Consider the following 24,815-nt stretch of genomic DNA (forward strand, 5'->3'; position numbering starts at 1 on the left):
CTATTTTGCTGAGGGGGCAGGATGTGTAAGAGCCCAACTCCCAGCTGAGCCCCATCAGCTGGAAGTGGGTTTCTGATGCAGCTGCAAACTTCTTCAGCAGCTGTTCTAATTGCTCTTTGAAATCTCAACATATCTCGGATCAGTTCACAATCTGGTTGCAAGTGTCCAACAAGATAAGTATGGCTGCCAAACAGGTTCACTGAGAAATTCACTGCATCCCTAGGAAAACATGTTGTGAAATGTAGAGGTATGATTTTCTTGCTATCAAAAAGTGTTTCCTGGCAGTTCTGGTAACGTGCCTACTTGATTCCTGTTGTGCTTTCACAAGCGTGCTGCTTAGTAAGGTCATCCCTTTGTAAGAAACAAGTCGAAGCCCTCATTTCCTTACTTGCAGTTTTTATTATCAAAGGTTGCACAGATGATTCATTGCATTAGAAGCAGAGTTTATCACGCTTATGAATGCTTCCTTCTCCTTATGGTGACATTTGTGTGATATGCTTCTGATGGCAGTTAATACAAACGACCTTTTGCTTTGCTGAATTCATTCATATCAACAACCTTGTGCTGATCTGAGCACGTTACTGTGTGAGGTGGGTGTGTGGATGAATAAATTGAAAGAGGTGCCAACTGCATTATGGCATATTTAGTGTGCCCTCTGCATAGTTTACTTTAGAGATGTGAAAATTCTGTATTGTTGGAGCCTTCTCTATTGCCTAGCCGGGGATCTGGGAATCAGATGTGTGCATGTTGCAACATAACCTGAATACTTTGTAATATTGCAGTTGTGTTCTGTGGTTACAATGACAGCGGCACAGCATAAGAACACTCTACAAAAATGGGGACTGTTGGCTGCCAAGTATATTCCCAATTTGGGGGGTGGAGCTACAGGTGATTGGTTCTTGCTAAAGAGGAGACCGCAAAGGGGGTCATCCCTTTGGGATCTTTTAAGGGTTAGACCCTGTGCAGAGGTCCATTTTCCCCTTTGTTTTTGAGTATTACTAATCTGTTCTATTGTGTGTATAGATGCTAACAAAATGCTACGTTTGGGATCCTGCATGGACAATTCTCCCCGAAATGCTGCTCCTGGGGGATGCAGAACCTTGAGGGATGACATGATGGGGTTCTGCAGCGGTGGGGAAGAATCAGTGGAAATATCGCATTTAGTTTGGGTCCAACCCATTAAGTAGAATTGTATTTTGGCTTCATTCATCATTCTCTGGCATCTGCCTTTGATACCTTTGATGGAACTGTATTGGGGAAATAAGTTTTTTTTTTTTTTTTAAAGCAGTAGCATCGAAAGCTGGACTATTTTGCAGGCTAAGGTGTCGGGCTAGGACCTGGGAAACCCAGGTTCAAATCCCCACTCTGCCATGGAATCTTGTGACCTCGAGACAGTCACACACTCTCAGCCTCAACCCTGGCAAGTATTTGGATGGGAGACCTCCACAGAATACCAGGGGCGTGACTCGGAGGCAGGCAATGGCAAACCACCTCTGAACGTCTCTTGCCTTGAAAACCCTATGGGGTCGCGTAAGTCAGCTGAGACTTGACAGCAAAAAAAAAAAAATCAAAGAACTGTAGGAGAAGTTCCATAAGCCAAAGGGGGCTTTCAGCTTGTTTTTGCTGAGCAATAGATTCCTCACCACCACCCAATGCTGTTTGGAAAACAGCTTTTGAAACAGACTGGTGTTTCATAAGCTCTGAAATGCTATGGCATAGAGATCAGCCATTCGACAAAAAAGAAAGGTAGACAATTTGACTGGGTTAGCTAGCACACACGTTTTAGGAACCAATCAGCATTTATGTGGAGAGGACGGCTGAATAAATGGGCCAGTGTGGTGTAGTGGGTAAGAACAGTGGTTTGGAGCGGTGGAGTCTGATCTGGAGAACCGAGTTTGATTCTCCACTCCTCCACATGAGTGACGGGGGCTAATCTGGTGAACTGGATTTGTTTCTCCACTCCTATACATGAAGCCAGCTGGGTGACCTTCAGCTAGTCACACTCTCTCAGCCTAACCTACCTCACAGGGTGTCTGTTGTGGGGAGGGGAAGGGAAGGTGATTGTAAGCTGGTTTGATTCTCCCTTAAGTGGCAGAGAAAGTCAGCATATAAAAACCAACTCTTCTTCTTCATCATATATTGCTGCAGCAATAACAACATAGGAACTTAAGAACATAAGAAGAGTCCTGCTGGATCAGACCAGTGGTCCATCTAGTCCAGCATCATGTCTCAAACAGTGACCAACCAGCTCCTCTGAAGGTCCAAAAACAGGGCATAAAGACTGGGGCCTTCCCCTGATGTTGCCTCCTGGTACTGAAATTCAGAGGTTGACTGCCTCTTAACATGGAGGTTCCCTTTAGTCACCATGGCTAGTAGCCACTGATAGACCTATCCTCCATGAATCTATCATTTAAAGCTGTCTATGCCTGTGGCCAGCACTATGTCCTCTGGCAGTGAATTCCACATTTTAATCACTGGCTGTGTAAAGAAGTATTTCTTTTTGCAAAAGATTCCCCCCCCCCCATACTGATATTAAAAACATAACTGCTGCTTTTCATTTTCATCAGGATAACAATTATCTTAAACTGCCCACGTTCTCATGTTCTAATCAGAACTGCAGTCCAACACCCACATAAAAAGTGTAGCAAATTTTGGTAACATCTGCAGATTTTCTATGCAAATTGCAGTGTTAGTCTGGAGTTAATTATATGAACCTGATTCCCCCCTGGGCATAATTCTACATGATATATTTAAGCTGTGTAATTGGTGTTTTGGATAATAAATTGTTTTTCAAGCAGAATTATATGTTTGTTATTACTAATTAAATAGTTTTAATGTTAGACTTAGCTAGGAGATATATACTTTTAATCTTTCTAGCATTTAGCTTTGCTGGATTCTTGATGAATGCTAATTATTTTCTACTGCAAATACATTTCTATCTTCAAAAGACCAACTTTGGAAATTTCTTTCTGTTCCATTCTATAGGTATACAGCATCTTTTCATAGCATCAGAGACTCCTTGTAAATTTTTATAATTATTATAAGTCTAAAGGTTTATTAGAAGTAGGATGAACATTGTCTCTTCAGTTACAAGTTCACAAATCTGTTGAAGTACATTTATTTTCTTTCTTTTTCTTGACTAATCAATAGACGTTTTGAGAATTTTACAACAAAGTAACGGAATAGACTAAACTACACTGTTTAGGTTCAATTAGGGAGTGGCTTAGAGAATACAGATTCCGATTTTGATAAAGACAGCATAAATAAGAACAGGGTCTTGGCTTGGTTCTACTAATAATGCAACGATAAAGATCTCATTGTCTAGATAAATTTTACTGGAAAAAAAGACGGAGACATATGAAGGAGGAAAGGAAGATGGTTTGATTTCCATTGTCAATATTAGGCAAACGTTGAACAGCTGCTCAAAGCTCACAGCTTTTTATTTCTTGACTGAGTATCTACTGCAGATTTCTTGACCTGGAGTTTGTCCTGACTAAAGGGAGTCTGAGTCTGCCGCTTTGGTGGGAGACCTCCTGGCTCCCCCCCACCCGCCAGCTCTACCCATTGCTGTTCAGCTTGGCAATGGTGAGAAAATGGGGGGGGGGGATTGGGGTTCTGCTGATGCCATGTTGTCACTTCTGGCACGACCCAGAAGCAATGTCATTGCATTGGGTGACACTCTAGCCTTTGCCCCAAACTCTGTGGTTAAACCGTAGAGTTTTGGGCTAATGCAAGAGCATCACTCCAGCGCCATGATGTTACTTTCTGGTTGTGCAAGGCATGACATCATGGTGTTAGCGCAGTGCTGAAAATATAAGTCCCTGCCCCCGTTATCTCCCACTGGTTGCCAGCCGTGCGATCCTACATGACTGGGTTGATGGGACAGAGAGAAGAAGGCATTTTCTAACCACAGCAACATACAAAGACCTTTCCTTTTCTTGTGCTAAAAGTCATACTTCTTAGATTTGGAACTCCTTGAATGCTGGCATTGTTTCCAATGTAGTTTGCATATGGAAGAAGAGAAGAATGAGCGGTAGGCACTGTCAGAGAGGGGAGAAAATGATTCAGCTTTCTGTTTGGCAGTCACTATTGCTTGATTGCCCTGTAGTCACTGTTCTCCAAGTGTGAAGTAGGCGTCACAAAGAAAGAAGGGGCATCTGCTATGGGAGACATAAACAAAGACAGAGAAAGGATGGAAAAGGGAGGGAAGGAGGGAGCCCTAGTCTAAAACACAAGGAAGTGATGGATTATTAAGGCGATAGACTGGACTATCCTTCAAGTGGCAGGTGGGTGATCCCACTTTTGAATGCCCTCCTACACTACAAACTGCTTGCAAATAGATGGGTAGCCGTGATAGTCTGTCACTAGCAGTAGAAAAGAGCAAGAGTCCAGTAGCACCTAAAAGACTAACAAAATTTCTGGCAGGATATCAACTGTATCTGCAAAAGTGAACTGTAGCTCCTGAAAGCTCATACCCTGCCAGACATTTTGTTAGTCTTTAAGGTGCTACTGGACTCTTGCTCTTTTCTACTGCTTGCGAATAGAAGTTGAGCAGGAAAAAGGGAGCTTGCTTAGAACGTCTCTATCTTCTGTTGCTCCTTTTTTTCCCCTATTTGCAGGAAGATTTTTTTTATGTGGAGGAGCATTCCAAACCCAAATATATCACTTATAGTGTGGCCATCCATTCTACCACCACATTCCCACCTCATTTTCCTCTGTGTGCAGAAAAGGCCTGGAGCATTGATGCTCACTCGGGAGCCACCTGTTGCTCTCTGACATTCCACCTGTGGCTCATCTGAGTGCTGTTGCCCAATGTGATGCTTGCCATCTCAGGAAAGCAATTCAAAAATCGTCCCTCGTGCTATAATAACAGAGTTGAAGGAAAATAACAAGCACTGATGGCTACTGGAAACATCAAGAAGACTTTTTATAATTCAGTCATAAAAATCAAACCTTATACAGTGAAACAGAAGCAAACAATGTGATGCTTGCCATCTCAGGAAGGCAGGCAAGGCCCTTGGCTGGAGGGGCTTGTGGCTGGCAGGTGCTTCCCACCTTGAAATAGCTGCCGCTGGAAGAACAGGCAACCTGTGAGCATCTTCCCAGGGATGGCAGTAAATGTGGCTTTTTTGGTTGATGGCCCTGCAAATGCGGCTCTCCACATCCTGCAGAGCGAGAGTGGAGAAGCAGAGAAGCAAGTTCAGGTGGCATTATGTCACCAAATACCTTTGGGATCCTTCCCTTAAAAACACCACACAATTGTTTTAGAGGAGTCGTCATAGAGAAACATTCCTTTACTATCTCAGTGTAAGCGGGATTCTTATTTTGGAGATCAGTGAATGATTTCAACATGTCGACGCTAACCTTTTGGAGGAAATTATTCCTGATATATCCTTAGATACAAACTTAGATACATCAAGTATCCTGTCTCTGTTTCTATGTATCACTTTTTTTTTGTCAGAAGGCATTGTGTAGGAATAGCAGCTGAAATTTCGGTAAGAAATCCAAAGAGGCAGCTCTTCCATTCGCCAACAAATTGATTAAATTCTCCCTATCCCCCAAGCACATTTAAAGTCAGATTTGTTTGCATATTTTAAAGTGAGGTATGTTAGAGTATGAAAGGTCCAATTTAATGAGGGTAGATGGTGCAGGAAGAATTTAAACAGACAGGTATCTAATTTATTGTAGAGAAGTCCATAAGTCGAAGGAGTGCTTTTTTCTCACTTGAAGCAGGAAGCTTATTAATAGAATGGAAGAGTGGGAAGATATCCACAGGACACAGCTGTAGTCTCTTCAATACAGTACCACATTGATGCATACCACTTGTGTTCCTTTATAATACTGTTATGTGTGCCACAACTCCCCAAACCGTGAGACATTCCAGGGGCAACATTTACCTGGCTTGGCTTACTTGGAGGAAAGAGCATGGGAGATATATCAAGGTTTTACAGGATTTTATGTATTTGTGCGTATAAAGTGCCATCAAGTCACAGCCAGCTTATGGCAACCCAGTAAGGTTTCCAAGACAAGAGATTACCAGAGGTGGTTTGCCATTGCCTTCCTCTGCATAGCAACCCTGGTATTCCTTGGTGGTCTCCCATCCGAGTACTAACCAGGGCTGACCCTGCTTAGCTGCTGAGATCTGACAAGATCAGGCCAGTCTGGGCCATTCAGATCAGGGCTATTTGATGTATTTACAAATGTGCAAATGGAACACAGGTGAAGGCAAAGAGGCACTCAAACAAGGCCCAAGATCTAGTACCCCATATCACATCCTTAGAGAGAGACCCTGCAGAGAGAGAGAGAGAGATCCCAGGGTGCTTGAACCAACGTGCCCCAGAGTCTGGCTCCTTCTCTTCCTGTCCCTTGCAGAATCTAAATTGTGCTTTCTTTTCAAAGGTTCATGAGCTCCCTCCCTTCAGATTAGGGTCACCAACCTCCAGGTACTAGCTGGAGATCTCCTACTATTACAACTCATCTCCAGCCAATAGAGATCAGTTCACCTGGAGAAAATGGCCACTTTGGCAATTGGACTCTATGGCATTGAAGTCCCTCCCCTCCCCAAACCCCGCCCTCCTCAGGCTCCACCCCAAAAACCTCCCACTGGTGGCAAAGAGGGGCCTAGCAACCCTACTTCAGCTGGGTGTAGGATGTCACCTTATTGAAGCCATGATGGCTACAGCCATCTCCTGATGGGTAAGGCCCATTGAGGAAATCCCGTCAGTCTTGAAGAACCCTTCCCATTCATTTGTCATAGGCCTGCCACTGTCCCTGTAAATTGACAAGAATACAGTTCTAAATTATTTCAGATGCCCAGGTTTGTGTTGGTGGTTCTGACTGCATGGCTGAGCAAAGAGGATTCAGGATGGCACATAACTCCATCATTTTCTAGCTTCTTCATCCTAGCAGGCTGTTTCTGTGCCATACAATAATTTTGAGCACCTGCAGTTTGCATTTCATGATGACATTAACAAACATTGTCATTCTAGTTCAGCATCCTGGGTTGGCTGGGGTTAACTAACAATGTGCATGTTGTGGTGATGCGCCGGTAGGCTGGACCTTGTGCTACTCGTTTATTTGTAGTTGCAGTGCTTCAAAGGATGAGACCATAAGTATGTTTGGGACCACAGTTTAAGGAATTCTTTGGGGATTTCCGGATTGAAGCTTTCAGGCTTGGAGAAGTGTTTACTGCTAACAAATACTACACATTTAGGTTGTCAGCCAGTTTGCCTAATGAGGACTGTGATCGTGCCAGTTGCAGAGAAACTGCTTTTAAAGTCAACAGATTTATAAGGAAAGACAGCTACAAAAGAAATCCTCTTTAAAAGATCAGATGACCAGTGACACTAACCTCAGAAATTGATGCCGTGGAATTGGCTGTTGTCTACCCGAGTTCCTACCAGAATAAACTCATTAAACTACAGTTCTACGTACACTTGCTAGGAAGTGAGTCCAAATTGAACTTCTGACTAGATCTGTTGAGGGGGCTCGTTGTTAATTTGTACTGTGCTGCAGCACTCAGTGTTTGTTTATATACACACACAAATGCACACACCTTTTCCTTTTTTATTTTAGTTTAGAAGATAAATACAATTGGTTCATACAAATGGAAGCATATGTAGCTCTTTCACCAGAACAAATTCCAGTGGCTAACAGTGCATTCCTAAGGAGAGATCCTCCAGTCTAAGCCCATTCATTTCAATGGGTTTAGACTGGAGTAACTCTGCTTAGGAATGCACTGTAAATGATGCTGGTTCTTGCCTTAACAAAAAAAACTCACCTTCAACACTTTAATAGGAGTGTGAATGCATTCCTGATATAGCATAAAACATATTATAGGTCAGCATCTTGATGCTATTGGAGTGAGACAATAGTATCCTGTCTTCTAGCAGCGGCAGCAAATTCAGACTTTTCATTTTGATTTCTTGTATTAACTCCTTAGCTAAAATTTTCACAGTAATCACGTTGAAGCCCTTTGAACGTCATGAGACTCTGGGGTTTTGATGCATTTAGTACCTACCTGTATTAAAGGATCCTGACCTAAAATGGAAAATATTATTGTTTTACAAGAAAGCTTTGTGTTTTAGAGGCCTGCCTACAGATATTGAATTACAGTAGGGTTGCCAGCTCTGCCTTGGGAAATTCCTGGGGAGGGCAGAGGTTGGGGAGGGGAGGGAGCTCAACAGGGGCTTGATGCCATAGAGGCCACCATCCTAGGGCGCTACTATGTACGGTAGTTTGGAAATCATTTGTAATTCAAGGAGAATTCCAGTCCCCACAATGGAAGTTGGCAACCGTAAATGTACGTCTTGCCTCCCCTACCTTTGAAAATGGTAGTACTTGAACTCCAAATGAAGAATTATGTCTTTACATCTTAATGCATATTGGAAGAAGCATGTAACGCTCTTTTGCGTGTGTCCTGCCTAGAAAAAAGAGGACCTTGTGCTTCAAAAATCTTGTTGGTCTTTAAGGTACTACTGGGCACAGACCTAGCTCTTCTACTGCACACCAACATGGCTACCTTCCTGAAACTATCTTCATGTGGTCGTAGTAACTTTGAAGTGCATATTAATCTCGCTTTGCCATAATGACTTCCCAAACAGAACACAATGTACATTTATTCCATTATATATTTTGAAAGGCACTCCACGTTGTGATGCTGATAGGAGAAGTGACATAACTTTGTGCCGTCTTTGTTTAATTCTTGCCTCCCAAAAGCATATGTGCATAAATCTGATAATGGATGCCGGATTTGCATATATCTGATAAGAGATGATGGATTTGCATATGTGCATAATTTCGTTTCTCCTTTCTTTTTACCCATAAGGACTAATTTCCAAATATTTCTTTTTTGTTCTTCTTGCAGCTGAGTTTTTATTCCTCCTGTGGGGTGTTTATCTCTGCTATGCAGTGCGGACGGTGCCTTCCGCATTCCATGAGCCCCGGTATCTGGCTGTTGCTGTGCACAATGAGCTCATTATCTCGGCTGTATTCCATACACTTAGGTAAGTGACTTGGTGTGGGCTTCACTGGCAAAATTTCTGGGCAGTTATTGTTCCCGTATCTCTTGTGTCCAGCAGCACCTTTTTATTTTGCACAAGGCATTTGTCCCACTATTGTATGTACTTGGCGTAAATTACAAACTTAATATCTGTTCCTTTAGATCCATTTGATGTCTATATGAAACACCTGTTTATTTGGGGGATAAAATTCTCCAGAGTTTTAAAAGTTACTCTGGCTTTTCAGGACGTTATCCCAACTAGATTTCTCTCAACCATAGAGATTGGTTAGACTACAACTGGCCAAAGTTTACTCAGTGTGGCTCATTTATTACATTTAATTTAGAATCATAGAATCATAAAGTTGGAAGGGACCACCAGGGTCATCTAGTCCAACCCCTTGCACAATGCAGGAAATTCACAACTACCTCCCCCCCACACCCCCAATGACCCCTACTTCATGCCCAGAAGATGGCCAAGATGCCCTCCTTTTCATGATCTGCCTAAGGTCATAGAATCAGTATTGCTGACAGATGGTCATCTAGCCTTGCTTTATTCATTCTACTGGATGGTTATGCATGGGTACTTTCACTCACATTCGCCCCCGGTCTGAATCGGTTGTTCCTCAGAGTTATGCATGAGTTTTCCCTCCATTAGAGATCACCTCGCTGTCAGCCATTACACATCCTGGGACTTCCCATCCCTCTATTAACCCAATTCTTCCATCTTCCTTGAGCTCTGCCTGCTTGAAATCCCTATACATAAGGCAAAGCACGGGACATGCAAGCTTGGGGGAGGGATATTTCTCTCACAGAAAGAACTACAGCCAATTACAAAGCATGTCAAGAGGCAGGGATTGAACATATGAAGCTGCCTTATACTGAATCAGACCCTCGGTCCATCAAAGTCAGTATTGTCTACTCAGACAAGCAGTGGCTCTCCAGGGTCTCAGGCAGAGGTCTTTCACATCACCTACTTACCTAGTCCCCTACAACTGGAGATGCCAGGGATTGAACCTGGGACCTTCTGCATGCCAAGCAGATGCTCTACCACTGAGCCACGGCCCCTTGCTTCCTGGGAGTGCTTTCCGAGCAGAAGAGAGGCATATAGAAACGAGGCTTGGGTTTCTCCACCCCCAATTCCTTTTAGGGAGCTCCATTTTGTTTTTGGTTTTTAAAATGCTTTTTGACCCAGCACTTGGGGTTCAGGGGATGACTTCTAAGCACTTCAGCCAATTACAAAGCAGCATTTCAAAGGGCGGGGACTCACAAGCTTCTTGTTTTGAGCTTGGAGACTGCTGGTGCATAGCTTCGCGAGAAGAAAGTGTGGGTCTGGGGAGCAATGAACCTCAGGTAAAACTCCCATGCATAAGCAACCTACTGTATTTGCAGCAGCTTATAAAATGGGAAATCACAAACATCAGCAAAGCAATTCAGAACAATAAAACCAATTTCAGTAAAATATGCCCAAGGTTCTACAAACAGCCCTCATGAAAACTAAGAGATCGAGCCCCAACAAGAATCCATAAAAGTTCCTCACAGTAATCAGAGCCCAACAATAAATAATACTACCGGGGGCAATCATCTAAAACAACAGAATAAGTCAGGCTTATTCAGAACAAGACCGGCTTAAAGCCATGAGGGATCTTGTAAAAGTTAAACGTGCCTCTTCAAAAGAAGGCACCTCTCGCAGGTGGTGAGGATCAAATCTGAGCTGGAAAGTGGACCTTCCTACAGAGAGCTGATCCTTCAACTTATGTGGGTTCTAGGTGATGAAGGCCTTTAAGCTAAAGTGAGGAGGGATGGAAAGATGCACCTAGTAACATTCCAGGGCATAGTCAAGTTGTATTTAGAAATTATGGAGGGAGAAAGAAGAACTTAGCATGAAGCTGCCATTTTCAGCAGCATCCCTGTGTGCATTTTATCTTTCCAACTATGTTTTCGTCTTCATCCAAGGATCTCAGAAACAAATTCCTGACTCTTTCTAATACCTGGTCCAAAACTGTATCTTCTGGTATGTACAGAAAGTTTCTCCTGCCAAGCAAGCGTCCCCCATTCATTTCATTGTCGGCGTAAACTTTGCACGCACAATGAGATGCATGTGCAGGTATACATTAGCACTCCCACATGCACACAATTTGCCTGCAGGCGTGTAAATATATGTGTTGAGGGGGCGTGAGACAATTGGGAAAGTAATACAAGATCAACATTTTTATCTTTGGATTTTGTTCTAAAGGTGTTGTCATGGAATATTAAGAATTTGACATTTAATGTGGGGGAGGAAAGCGGAGGAAGGTGCATTTGCCAACCCTGTGAATTCTATTTTCAGGTTTAGTCTTGCCTCAAAACTCCAGCCTGATTGGACACTAATGCTGTTCTTTGCACATACACATTTGACTGTGACAGTGACTATTGGACTACTTCTGATCCCAAAGGTATTCCTCCTTTACCCCTTTCTCTTGTTAAACCTCCAGGGCAAACTTCACGTTATACGGGGGATCTGTGATTGGTCCTTTCAACGTTTCTTATTTGTACTTAGCACAGCCTCCCTGGGGGTGCAAAATAAAGTAGATGAGGGTAGTGGTGCTGAGGAGGGAGACGTTCAACACTTCTCACAGTGGTTGTGAGCCCCACAAGGGAGAGGAGTTAATGTCGGGGGGGGGGGGGTATGGAATAGGAAATGTTATAGGTAGAAAGCATTAAACTGCTCCAACCTTCAAGTAAAATAAAATAAATAAAAATCAAAGCATTAGGAGATCCACCCATAATTTGCAGGCCGACCCTCAGATACATCATTGTATCTGTGCAGACGTTATTCTTAAATTAAGAAGCAGTGATAGAAACTGCCATATGTTTTTAAGACACTCAAAGGGAGTATGTATATCTATGTATATTTTTATTTGTAGAATTGCAAAGTATTTTTCCCCCAGTTAATATTAGTTGGATCCCAAATTTGGTTCAGTCTTCAAATTTGACCACTGCCTTTGCTTTCTTGCAGTTTTCCCATTCAAGCAATAATCCACGAGATGATATCGCCACTGAGGCTTTTGAAGATGAGCTTGACTTGGGCAGATCTGGATCCTATTTGAACAGCAGTATCAATTCAGCTTGGAGTGAGCATAGCTTGGACCCAGAAGACATCAGGGTACATGCAAGAATTCTCATTTTATTGTGGTTTTAATGCTTCATGGAACATCTTCCATTAAAAAAAACACCAACGTTTAAATGGCATTTAGCTTTGTCCTAAGAAAAATAATGATATGGAGTCTGGATGTTTATTTCAGGAGAGTTTCAGTAGGCTATTAACCATGCAATAAAATATATACAAGGACCACTTAATACCTTGGCCTGATTGATTCTACCAATCACTTTTGAAGCAGTTACTATGGGATGTGGTGATGGCCACTGGGAGAGCCTGGTTCAAATCCCTGTTTGCCATGAAACTCAGCCTAACTTAATGAAGGGCTGCTGTGAAGATAAAATGAAGGTGGTAGGGTTGCCTGCCTCCAGGTGGGGTCTGGAGTTCTCCCGGAATTACTGCTGATCTCCAGGCTACAAACATCAGTTCTGCTGGAGGAAATGGCAGCTTTGGAGGTCAGACTCTATGGCATCATGTCCCTGCTCAGCTGTCTCCCCCAAATCTGCCCTCCCCAAGCACCTCCCCAAGATCTCCAGGAATATCCCAAGTTTGAGTTGACAACACCAGGAGAAGGTGAGGGAAACTTGTATGTTGCCCTGAGCTCCTTGGAGGAAGTGTGGGTAAAAATGTTAGTAAACCAATACATAAAATTCTGTCACCTAGAGTGCTATAGTAATTTCAGCCTTTCCCAACCCGCCTCCCAGGCTGTTCGTTTGTTTTATGGAATGTACGTCAGAGACATTTGTGTTTGGCCTTTCCTCTAAGGAACTCTGAGCGGTATTTTCGCTTTTACAGCAATCCCCTTTCAGTAGAGTCAGCTCCAAACGACAAGAGAGGGGGCAGTTCTAGGATTCTTTCTCCCTGGTTATTTTTTTAAATGAAAAGCAGCCATGGGAGGCTGAAATTAGACAGGGAGTACTGAAAGGGGGGAGGGAAGGCAACATGGTATCGCCCAATCTGGTCAGATCTTGGAAGCTAAGCAGGGTCAGCCCTGGTTAGTATTTGGATGGGAGACCACCAAGGAATACCAGGGTTGCTATGCAGAGGAAGGCACTGGCAAACCACCCCTGTTAGTCTCTTGACTTGAAAACCCCATAAGGGGGTTGCCATAAGTCGGCTGTCACTTGATGGCACTTTACATACACACACAGTGAAAAGGAGAGGAGCTGTTTACCACTTTGGTTTCTTGATGTTTGTCCTTTCCAAAACCAGGGTAGGGGTAAAGTCCCTGTAGCTTTTCCTTCATGGAAAGGAAAGTAGCTGGGCAGAAGCTACTTTTGAGCAGGCAAATGGCAGGAAGGGAAAGGGTGAACTCATACACACAGCCGGTCGGAATTCCCCTAATTTCAGCTTCCCATAGCTGCCTTTAAAAAAAAAAAAAAAGACAGAAAGAAAGAAAGAACAACAGAAATGCTGGTCAAATGTTGGCTCAGAGTGATTTTGACCGGCCTAAAGATGCTCATTGAGATTTACAGCTGAGCAGGGATTTGCATTTGGGTGTCGTTATCCAAACCTGAGCGCCTGGGAATTGCAGCTCCCCAGTTTTGTAATATATGCAATCCATACCAGTTTTGCTCTTTGCTTTTTTGTAGGATGAATTGAAGAAGTTGTATGCACAGCTGGAAATTTACAAGAGGAAAAAAATGATTACCAACAATCCACATCTCCAAAAAAAGAGGTGCTCGAAAAAGGGCTTAGGTCGTTCGATCATGCGCAGAATTACTGAAATTCCTGAGACGGTCAGCAGGCAATGCTCACGGGAGGAAAAGGACCTTGTGGATCATGGGGTTACAAAAAGTGCTACTCTGGCAAGAAAAAACCCACCAGATTCCACAGGACACATCAAACCAAAGGAGGATTCTTTGAGAAACAGAGTCTTCTCGCTAAAAAAGTCTCACAGCACTTATGACCACGTTCGAGATCCCACGGAAGAATCTAACAGCTTAGCTACAGAAAGTGTGGAAGTCATGACAGCTACAGAGAATTCTCTGATGGACTCCCTCCCTGGGAAAAAAACAGCCCAAAAAGCCCCGGAAAAAGTGGAAGCCGTGTCCACTGAAAACGTCCCTTTGGTGTGCAAATCCCTGAGCGCCCACAACTTAAGTGCGGATAAGAAACCACTCCACCCAAGAACATCTGTGCTACAGAAATCTCTTAGTGTTATTGCCAGTGCCAAGGGGAAAACGCTGGGGTTATCAGGGAAAACACAACATGAAGAAAGTGGCAAATCCCATAAGTCTCAACCAAAGGGCAAGGATGCGAGCAAAAAGCACTCGAGCTCTGATAAAAGTGAGCATAAAGATTCGCACCGGAAAAATTCGTCCCACACAGAGGAGTCAAAGAAGCCTCATAAATCTGGAATAATGAAGCAACAACGAGCCAGTCAGGTGACTGAAAATTCTGATGGAGGCTCGGTTAAGATGCTGTCCAAGGATGGCATTGATATAGAAGAAGTTTGTCCTTGGGAAATGTATGACCATTACCCAGGCACTGGTCTTTCTGAGTCGAAAGTTCAAAAGCACGTTTCCATTGCTTCCTCTGAATTTGAGAAACCTCATCCTTCCCAGCCAAAGGGCAAAACTCATCAGAAGACTGCAGAAGGGCATCAGCCTTCCAACCAAAAGAGCACAGATAGGTATGAAGTATGCCCTTGGGAGAACCAAGAAGAACAAGGGGCAGAAAATGAGGAAAAACATTTGAGTGCCAAGGGTCAGGGAGCTCTTGGGGTGAAAGGCGAGGCTGCTAATTTACATTCTGCAGCCAAGATTTGTGCTGGAGAGCCCAAGGAACTGCCCTCCAAAGCAGCAGCACAGCCCGCAGAACAAGATTATATCAATAAACTGAGAGATCAGGCCAAAAACGCCTCTTCCTCTCCAGCAGGGAATGCACTTCCCTCCGATTCCATTCGGTCAGCAACTAGTAACTCCCAGCCAGCTTTAACATCTCACGTGGACGTCTGCCCTTGGGAGTACGAGACGCCAGAATTTCTGAAAGCAGAAAGAAGTATAGCTTTATCGAACACAACCAGTTTAAGTTCAAATAAAACAGCAACCCAGCAGAAATAGGAGTGCTTAGAGAGATGCGGGGGCAGAAGAGTTAAGGGCCAGGAAAAGGAGAAAGCCAGAAGGTTCTACAAACTCCAAAGGAGCATCACTTAACCAAGGTGATGAGCCTGTTGAGTACACAGGAACTAGTACATGGTCTCTTTCATGTTTGTTTCTTTGTTGAGTGCCAACAGTGTTATCAGTGGGATCCAGGACATGAGGCGCTATGGCCCTGTTTGTCCGTAAAGAGTTTACATTCCAGATGAATGAAAACATGCTTTTAGAAATAATTTATATCTTTTCTCTCTCTCTCTCTCTCTTTTTTTGGGTAAGATGAGTGGGGTTGGTAAATAGGACACATAAATAGGACATAAAACCAAATGGAAATTATTCCTAAAGGCCGTACATTGGCTCAACATGGGTATGAATTTGTTGTATGTCATATAATCTAATGGAGTCGTTCTAATAGGCCTCGAATCAGTAGAACGAGGCCATTGGGTACTGGAAGGAAATGGATGTCTCTGTGCAGGATGAGATAAACTGGCTGTCACTAAGCAAGGCACAAAAAGACCATGTGTATCTTTCCCTCATATCTACCCTCAATGCCCCCGCTCAGTTAACACACCCTCCCCAGTTATTTTTCATTACTCTCCCCATTTTTCCCTTCTAATGTGCGTGTACTTTGTTGCGTCTCATATGAAAGCATTACAGTTTGCTTTAATGTTGTCAAAATAACTTCGATATTGACACAACGCATTTATGCAATCAGCAGATAATCTGATGTCTTTCCTTTGTGTCTTTCAAGCCCCGCCCCTTCTGCTTTCATAATAGCTTTTTTTTTTTTTTGCAATGGTTCATGTTGTGGGCTTGTTCTTTTACTCCACTGTTTCCAGTTAGGAGTCGCTGCTGTACGATTCAGGGTTTTTATACGAGGTAAGTCCCATGTTTGCACTTGTCCATTTGTGACCATAGACTTCTTTACTAGCAGGAACCAAGTCACTTTATATAGCAGCACGCTCTGTTATGATAATAAAATTTATTATTTCTGTACTGCTTTAAAACCAAGTGCTGTTCAGAAATGTACCTTTTTTGTTAGAAAATGGAACTGGCAAATATTATTTATCCTTCAAGAAATATTGTTTTAATCATTTCTTATCTTGCTCAGTGTTTAATATTGAGCCTGTTCTAAGATGGGGGGGGGGATGTGGAAGGCTAGAAAATGTGTTCTGATGAGTGTGACTCCCTCTTATGGAACGCTCTCAGGATTCATTTTCAAAAGAGAGATTATAGTTGACAGGCCTTTTTCATCATCCTGTTAAATTTCAAAGGCTATAAAGTTGAGGAGATCTTAAGAATCCTTCCTGCTCTTACCTGTACCAGTTAAGATGAGGAGAAAGAGAACAGCAGAAAAAACGAGGAGAGACACTTCCCATATTTTTGATCACTTATTAGCATACTTGTACAAGCTAGGCTTATGCACGTTTACTCGGAAGCAGGGCCTGCTGAGTTCACTGGGGCTTACTCCCTAAGAAAGTGCACATGGGATCGCAGCCTTAATCTGGAAAATGTTTTTGTACTCTTTATTACTACTCATTTTATAGCGCTTTTAATGTTGATGAAAGCATTGCGGTTGATCATGTCTCCCTCTCCCCTCCCCCCATGGTGAGATTGCCAGCCACTGGCCATAGACAGTGCCTGGGAAGGGTAGGAGTTCAGTGAGGATAGAAACATCACCAGTTGAACTTCTACCCAATGAACACAGAAACTATCTTGGGGAGAAAAAGGCCAGCCATCCTGCTCTAGCTGCATTAGCTGGAAATAAGCAGAGGGGCAAAGGTCAGCTGTTGAATATCTGTCTCTGGCAGCCACTCTTAAGGGCACTAGTTTCCCTAGAATGTGGGCATGGACCCTGTAAAGTTGTGAATAATCTAAAGGGTTAAATCAACAGAGCTCTGAATCGTAGGAAGGAGGGGAAATGCATAGAAGTTTTTTTTTTTTTAAGTCCAGAGTTAGGTAAGATCCTCACTTTGGGTTCCAGTTTGAATGCCACCATATGCGGGACAGAAGCATAACGCAGAATGGGTGAACCATTCTGTAATTCCCTGTCCTGATTCTTTGCATTGGTTGCCCCTCATAGGAATGTGCTCCATTGGGAACTAGAGATGTTGGGTTGTTATAGCACCTGCTTGCTCTATTTTTTCCAGGGTCACAGATCTCTGTGGTGAGGGCCGGTGCCTTTCCCAGAGAACTCCCCGCCCGACTTGGAGAATGGTAACTGTAAGCATTGCACAGTGCAACGGCATCGTTCTGTTAGGTTTACCTAGCTGTTATGAGGAAGAGAAGAAAAGAGAGATGGAGAGGCAGCTCCATGCCTTCTGTAATGCTGACGCGAGCTGTTACAGCATCAGCCACAGTTTCCGGGCCAAAGGTCGGCTGTCCTGCTCACAATAGACAAAAATATGGGCTTTCTGTCCTCCTCTGCTCCCTGTTCTAAATAAGGTAGATTTCCTTTAGGTAGGCTTGGAGATCAGTCTGAAAGCATATAATGCAGTTCTTCTGTGGAAGCTAAGCGGGTTTGGCCTGTAAAGCTGCCTGATTGAGAAATGAAGGAAGGTTAGGGTTGCCAGCTCTGGGTTGGGAAATACCTGGAGATTTTGGGGATGGAGCCAGAAGAGGGTGGGGTTTGGAGAGGGGAGGGACTTCAATGGGGTATGATGCCATAGAGTCCACCTTCCAAAGTGGCAATTTTCTCCAGGTGAACTGATCTCTGTCGCCTAGAGATCAGTTGTAATAGCGGACGATCTCTGGCCACCACCTGGAAGTTGAAACCCTGAGAAAGGTGTAAAAGTAATAAATAAACCTTATCTCCCTTTTACATATGTAGAAGTGAGGCTGAGAGAGAGCAAGAATTTGCCCAAAGCTATCCAGCTAATTTCTGAACAAAGATTTTAACTCAGTTTTTTTTTTAAAAATTACCTCAACCCACTAGAAATGCTTTTATGCTACTCATATAGTAAACTATATTTAGACTGATCTTAAGTATAAACTATGCACCAATCTGGCAAAGATTTATACACTTGCTTATTATTGTATATGCACAGAACAGTGATAGCGATAGAGCCGGCAGGGTCACTGATGTCTTGTAAGCATGAATAAATCTTTGCAAGGACACGAAGAGGAAGTTTTGGATACCACAAGGGCTGCATACAAAAATCAGGTGGAACCAGCATGGTGTAGTGGTTAGGAGCGGCAAACTCTAATCTGGAGAACCGGATTTGATTCCCCACTCCTCCACATGGAGCCAGCTGGGTGACCTTGGGCTCGTCACAGTTCTCTCTGAACTCTCTCAGCCCCACCTACCTCACAAGGTGTCTGTTGTGGGGAGAGGAAGGGAAGAAGATTGTAAACTGGTTTGAGTCTCCTTAAAAGGTAGAGAAAGTCAGCATATAAAAACTCTTATTCTCCTTCTCCTTCTGTCAAGACCTGGGTTTCAGTCCACATCCCTGGTAGGGTAGATGGTAGATATCCCAGTTATTACACTCCAGCCTCCCAATCCAACACCTAGTCTGTCCTCAGTAAGCACATCTGTTGCATGCATAAAGGGAAGCGTAAAGACAAGGCACTTTAATTATTTGTTGTTTCATTATGGAGGCTTTGTAAATTCCAAGGAAGCAATTTGGGGGAATTACTATAACGTACATGTTTAACAAAGAATGCTGTAACATATGACATGTCTGAATTCTTATTTGTGGTCTCCCCATCACTTCTGGTAGCACTGTTGGTGCACACATACCCTACTAGAGTAAATCATTAGGAAAGACCCATTTCTTGTGACTTACAATGACGGGCCCTGATCCGGTGATAGTAACACATAGAAAGGGATTGCATGTGGCTATTATAAGGACAGAATAGCCATGGGCAGCAGTCCCAGATAGCACATGAAGATACGTATCAAGAAGTGAATTGGAATGGTTATCTTCCACACTGTGAATGTCATGGGGATTGTATTGTACACCTACATGTGCATACAGTTACCATGGATTTGCACCAACATCTATACATGAAGATCAATGTAGCTGCCGTCAGTGGTTTCTAGTGTCTACCCATGTTGCAGGAGATAAATTTCTGGATCTGCCCTTTTGTATTCTCTCCCCACCCCAATTTAGTGGGATTCTTTGCAGATTTTTACATATGGAGCTGTGGCTCCACGCACAACAGGCTCCTATTGTGGCATTTAAGGCACAAGGAGAAAATTGGATGAGCAAGGAACTGGGTTGTAGTTATCTTCCAAAAAAGTATGTATTTTTTTGTCTTTTAAGTCTGTCAGAAGCCTTTTCTTGAAAAAAAGATGTATTTTTCTTAAGGTAGAATATATATATATATATGTCGATATAAAACAGAACATATTTAATCATTCAGAGGATTTTAAAATATAGAAATATTACAATGGCAATTCAGCTGAAGAAATCCACACAAAGGAAAAAATGGGAAATGCTCAACCATATTTGGTGGGCGCTGGGAGGGATATGGCTGAGAAGAGAGAAAAATTAATGTGTTGGTGGACGGCCATCACTCCAGCTAAGCTATGAACTTCATATATTCCCTTACATATACAGGGGTGAATGGGTTGAATCCAGCCGAAGGAGCGCAGATATTTGCCATCTTCTCTGCTCTAGAAGAGGGGCTGTTTCTTTCCCCCTCAGTGCAGCCCTCCAGCCAATGTAGTTATTATTCCCGGGTGAAAGGACTGCATGAGGAAGAGGTACATGGGCCTTTTATGCAGGGACGTTTCCCCACGGTCACCCCGGATGACTGCTTCGGGGCTTCCTTTTGATTATGCATGCCTTTTCCGACTGTCAGGGGTCGCCTCACTTTCCCCATGCATTTTGCCCATATATGCTGTTTTAGCCGGAATCTGGAAAATGCAGTCAGAACCCGTGGGGAGAGTGAGGTGACCTCTGATGGTCGGAAAAGGCATGAATAATCAAAAGGAAGCCCCAAAGCAGTCAGTGTGGGTGACCGCGAGGAAACATCCCTGAATAAAAAGCCTTGGTAAAGATTTGCACGCATCAACACCATCTGCTGGCAGACTGCTGAGTCCAACCCCATTCCTGTAAATTTGCACAATATAGGCTGGATCTCAGGGGCTTTCGGCTCATACAAGATTGAGATGAGCTCTCTGTTCTCTGAGTCAGCGCAGCTCCCCCAACATCGATTTTTGGAGTGGGGTTGCAGACAGTGAAGGGGAAGCCAAGGAAGAATCCAGCTCCACAAGTGGAAAGCTCATAGGATCCAACCCAATGACTCTTTGCGGTAGAGAAGTGATGATCAGTATGTGTAGAAATTAAAGGAGAGTAGTTGTTTCTTAAGAGTTTAAAGTACCACCTTAAGCAGAGTTCCACCCTTCCAAGTTCATTGACATCAATTAACTTTTAGGGGTATAACTCTGCTTAAGGCAGCACTGTTAGAGAGTTAGGTTGAGCTCTGTGAAAGGAGATTAGAATACTCCTGGCTTGGTATTTCTGTGCCTATTGAGAAAGCCATGTTAAGAATTAAGGACCAATTCCTCCATTACCTGTCACCGACGTGAGCCTTAGGGAGCTCATCCAAATTCATGTTTTAGCTCTGAAATAGACTAACCGTAAAAAAAAAAAAATCATTGACACACATGTAACCTCAAATACATCCCTACATTCTTTCCTTCCTCCATACTTTTCCTTACCATTTAATCCAATTTCTGTCCAGTCTCCTGGGCCATGTCAATCAGAGATGAAGGTTTACAAAGGTACTGGAGGAAGCAGATTCCAGAGGATTTATTGGGATGGGTGTTCGGGACTGCCTGTCGCCCACAGCACAACAAAACTGACCTAGTACTTGAACATGGAATTGAAGCCAATGAGCCACACCAGATTAGGATATCTGTCTGTTTCAGTGAAAGTCTTAAATTTGTGACTCTGAAAAGAAGTTGGACAAATTAACATTTAATCCTTCACAATACGATATTTGTTCGGCGCAAAGCGAGAGGCTGAACTTCTCAGACATTTCACCTTGGCTTCGTTTACAGGTGACCTTTCACAGCAGCTGAGGAACAGGCCTTGACGTGTATATTTATTTTTGACACCTCGAATGTTTTAATGTCACTTTTTAAAAAAATAGTCGATCAATGTTATATAGGCGCACTCACAGTGTGTACTGTAAGCCTGTTAGAAGCAAAGATCTGTTTGTAAAATGATATACTCTTTCCCATGCTCATGCAGTTACTAACATTTGTGATGCAGCTGTTAGTACTTACAAATTTCTTCAGCACCTTAGAAAACAAAGGAAAGCCAAACAACACTGGACTTTATTAATACTGTACATCATTACGGACCTGTTAGACCTACCGCTATATCATGGCGAACCCAAGTTAGCTTAGTTTATGTTCCATATACTTTCTCCCACCAGCATCTGTTAGCTAGATTGCTTGGTTGTCCTTTTCTGGAGGTTCCATTTATGTTCTGAGAAATGCGACTGTAGAATTCTGGTATTTTCTAGCAGATCTGTGTAGAAGACAGGTAATGAATAATTTGCTATGCTCACCAAACATGTGCTAGGTTGTCTTTTCTCAAAATGCATGAGCGGGCTGCATTTCTCCTTTGTTCTGAAGCCATCGTTTATGAAGACATAGATTTATACCAATCTTATTAGACCTGTATATTTTATGCAAGAATTACATGCTTTAAAACATTAAAAAACAGTTATTTACCCATTTGTCGGCTTTGGTGGCATTATGGATCTGAAAAAAAAAGACAATGATTTTATATTTGCTGCTCTCCTTAGGTTGTTGCATGCGTCTGACGACAGGTAGGCCTGAGAAAACACTGCCTTTTTGACTTTGAACATTTTAGCTACTAAGAGTTGTAGAGTATATAAAGCTGTATGTCTGTTCAGTTTATTCTGTGGTTCTTCTGGAAAAAAATATATCTGGCAACCAACAGCATCCACCACATGAACTATTTGATAGAGTTATGTTGTAATGTATTAGAGCATGTAAATAATATAACTTCTCTGCAATAAAACACATTTCTATGAAAACAGTTTGTAATACATTTTCTGTGTTTATGTTCTGTACATGAACAAGGTAAATATGGAATGTCCTTCTATGAACTGTTTGCCTGATGCCTAATCTTACTTTCAGGTGCCAAGTAGTCATTTTTTAGTTATCAGAGCACTTTGCAGATGCTGATTTTACAGCAGTAGGATTGTTGTCTTTTTAAAAAAATGTTGTATTGATTATTCACATTTGATATAATTGTTTTCAAAAAGAAACCCTGATGGCTGAGGAAGAGTATGCACATTCTTAAACAAATAGTTATATGTACATATGAAGCTGCCTTATACTGAATCATAGCATTGGTCCATCAAGGTACATAAGATAAATGTAAAGTTCGGCATTTAGATAGGAAAAAGCAAATGCATAATTATAGGATGGGGGAGACTTGTCTTAGCAGTAGTGTGTGCGAAAAGGAGCATGGGGGTCTTAGTAAACCAAACACTGAACATGAGTCAGCAGTGTGATGTGGTAGCTAAAAAGGCAAATGCAATCTTGAGCTGTATCAACAGAAGTATGGTGTCCAGATCACATGAAGTGGTGATATCGTTTGATTCTGCTCTGGTTAGACCTCACCTAGAGTTCAGTTGTGGGCACATATTTCCCCTAAAAGCAGCACATATCCCTTTCTGTCAACATCATGCTAAGATGTCCCCACCTCTATTGAATCTTGTATGTGAAGACAATATGGTAGAGTTTATGTCCCAGCAAGTTGAGTTTTATCTTCACATCTGTCACCAGAAATGCGACACATTACTGACTCGCACAATTCCCTGCTCTTTCTGTATCATGTAAACGTCCCTGCATTTTTGTTAACTGTTCTACTTTTTGGAAAGGGTGAAATCTTGAATGTATTGATCTATTTTAATTCTTCCCCTACAAAATGGAGGAAGTTCCTCTGCCAAACAATTCCTTCCAGTGTTGACCTATGATAAGGTATAAAAATCTGCCTGTTTTAAAATGTTGCCCCTCCTCTCCCCAAAGAACACAGGGATTTCCTTTGTATGCTTTTCTGGTCCACCGATTACATAATGCAATTCCATCTTGCACACATCACGAGCCAGCCAGGATCCTTCTAGCTCCTTCAAATACCACACAAATGTCATCAGAGTCTCTTTAGGGACTTGGCCCCACCGCACTTGGTAGTGGAAGTTTAATGACTGTTTAATTTTGGTACCTTTCATTTTTGCCGGAAATGAAAAGTCAAATGCAAACAAGACATTATCAGATGCCGTTCTTCTTTGACTCCCTAATGAAAAACCGAGCTGGACAAATAGTGAATAGTACAGAAGAAACATCCCGATAGCAATAGAGGTAAAGGATCTGTAATCAGAAAGCAAAACCTTCTGGTCTCCAGGGTCAGCTTCACATTTTTATACGCATAGGAAAGTCTTTAAGAAGAGCTGCTTGTAAAAATTCTTTCAGATTAGCTTCAAGGGAGCCCATTGAGCACTAGAGTTTATTATTACATGTGGTGGTCACCAGAAGACTCTTTGGTATCAAAAGTATACTTGGACACACTAATCAGACTATATCTCCTGTTATACTCCCAGCTATGTAGGGAGGTGGTGAGCTCCCCCTCTCTGGCAGTTTTCAAGCAGTGGCTGAACAAACACTTGTCAGGGATGCTCTAGGCCAGAGTTTACCAAATTGTGCTCCGTGGACAGTGCCGGATTTAGGTTTGATGAGGCCCTAAGCTATTGAAGGTAATGGGGCCCTTTATATGTCCAGCTGTCCTTTGTCAACAACAAATTGTTGCTGTTTTTTGTGTTTCGGCGAATTCGGCCCCTTTAAACAGATCTGCGCCTTCCAGCTGGAAGGCGCAGATCTGTTCTCCCCCCCCCCCACGCGCCTCCAGGGAGCTTCCCTGGAGGCACGAGGCGGGCCCTTTAAATAGATCTGCGCCTCCCGGCCGAATTGTGGGAAATTCAGCTGTTTTTCGGTTCGGACCGAACCGAATCAACAGCCCTAAATATGGATAAGTGAGTGAGATACTGCTATTGTAATTCACACAATTGCATGAGCATAGGAAGTTGCCGTATACAGAGTCAGATTATTGGTCTGTCAAGGTCAGTATTGTCTAGAGAGCCAGTGTGGTGTAGCTGTTAAGAGTTTCAGACTAGTATCTGAGCAACCCAGGTTCGAATCCCCACTCATGCCATGGAAGCTCACTGGTTGACCTGGGGCTAGTCCCACTCTCAGCCTAGCCTACCTCACTGGGTTGTTGAGAGGATAAAATGGAGGGGAGGAGAACGATATATGCCTTGGGTCCCCATTGGGGAGAAAGGTGGGGTAGAAGAGAACTAAATAAATAAACAAACTAAAAACTGCCAATGGCAGCAGCTCTTCCATGTCTTCCATCTCACCTATTGTGTGATCCTTTAAACTGGAGATGTTGGGGATTGAACTGGGGACCTTCTGCATACCTAGCAGATGCTCTGCCAATTAACCTGGACCCCTCTTGATCAAACTGGCTTCTGCTTTCTTCACAAATAGGGGACTTTGTAAAGATGGATGTTTTCCAGTTAAGAAGAAGAGTTGGTT

The 24,815-nt window shown here is 42.9% G+C and overlaps 1 protein-coding gene across 1 annotated transcript in view; it reads left to right on the plus strand.

The window, feature by feature from the left end:
- GPR158 (G protein-coupled receptor 158) overlaps positions 1–15,211 on the plus strand; it is a 158,702-nt gene extending 143,491 nt beyond the window's left edge. Inside the window, exons 8-11 of the mRNA XM_056857477.1 lie at positions 8,867–9,005; positions 11,328–11,433; positions 11,997–12,143; positions 13,730–15,211. Of these exons, the coding sequence (XP_056713455.1) occupies positions 8,867–9,005; positions 11,328–11,433; positions 11,997–12,143; positions 13,730–15,202 (1,865 nt within the window). The 3' untranslated portion in view covers positions 15,203–15,211. The remainder of the gene's footprint in view (positions 1–8,866; positions 9,006–11,327; positions 11,434–11,996; positions 12,144–13,729) is intronic.
- Positions 15,212–24,815: the final 9,604 nt, after the last annotated feature.

Source organism: Euleptes europaea, chromosome 11 (genome assembly GCF_029931775.1).
Source record: "Euleptes europaea isolate rEulEur1 chromosome 11, rEulEur1.hap1, whole genome shotgun sequence".
In the NCBI taxonomy this organism is placed as follows: Eukaryota; Metazoa; Chordata; class Lepidosauria; order Squamata; family Sphaerodactylidae; genus Euleptes; species Euleptes europaea.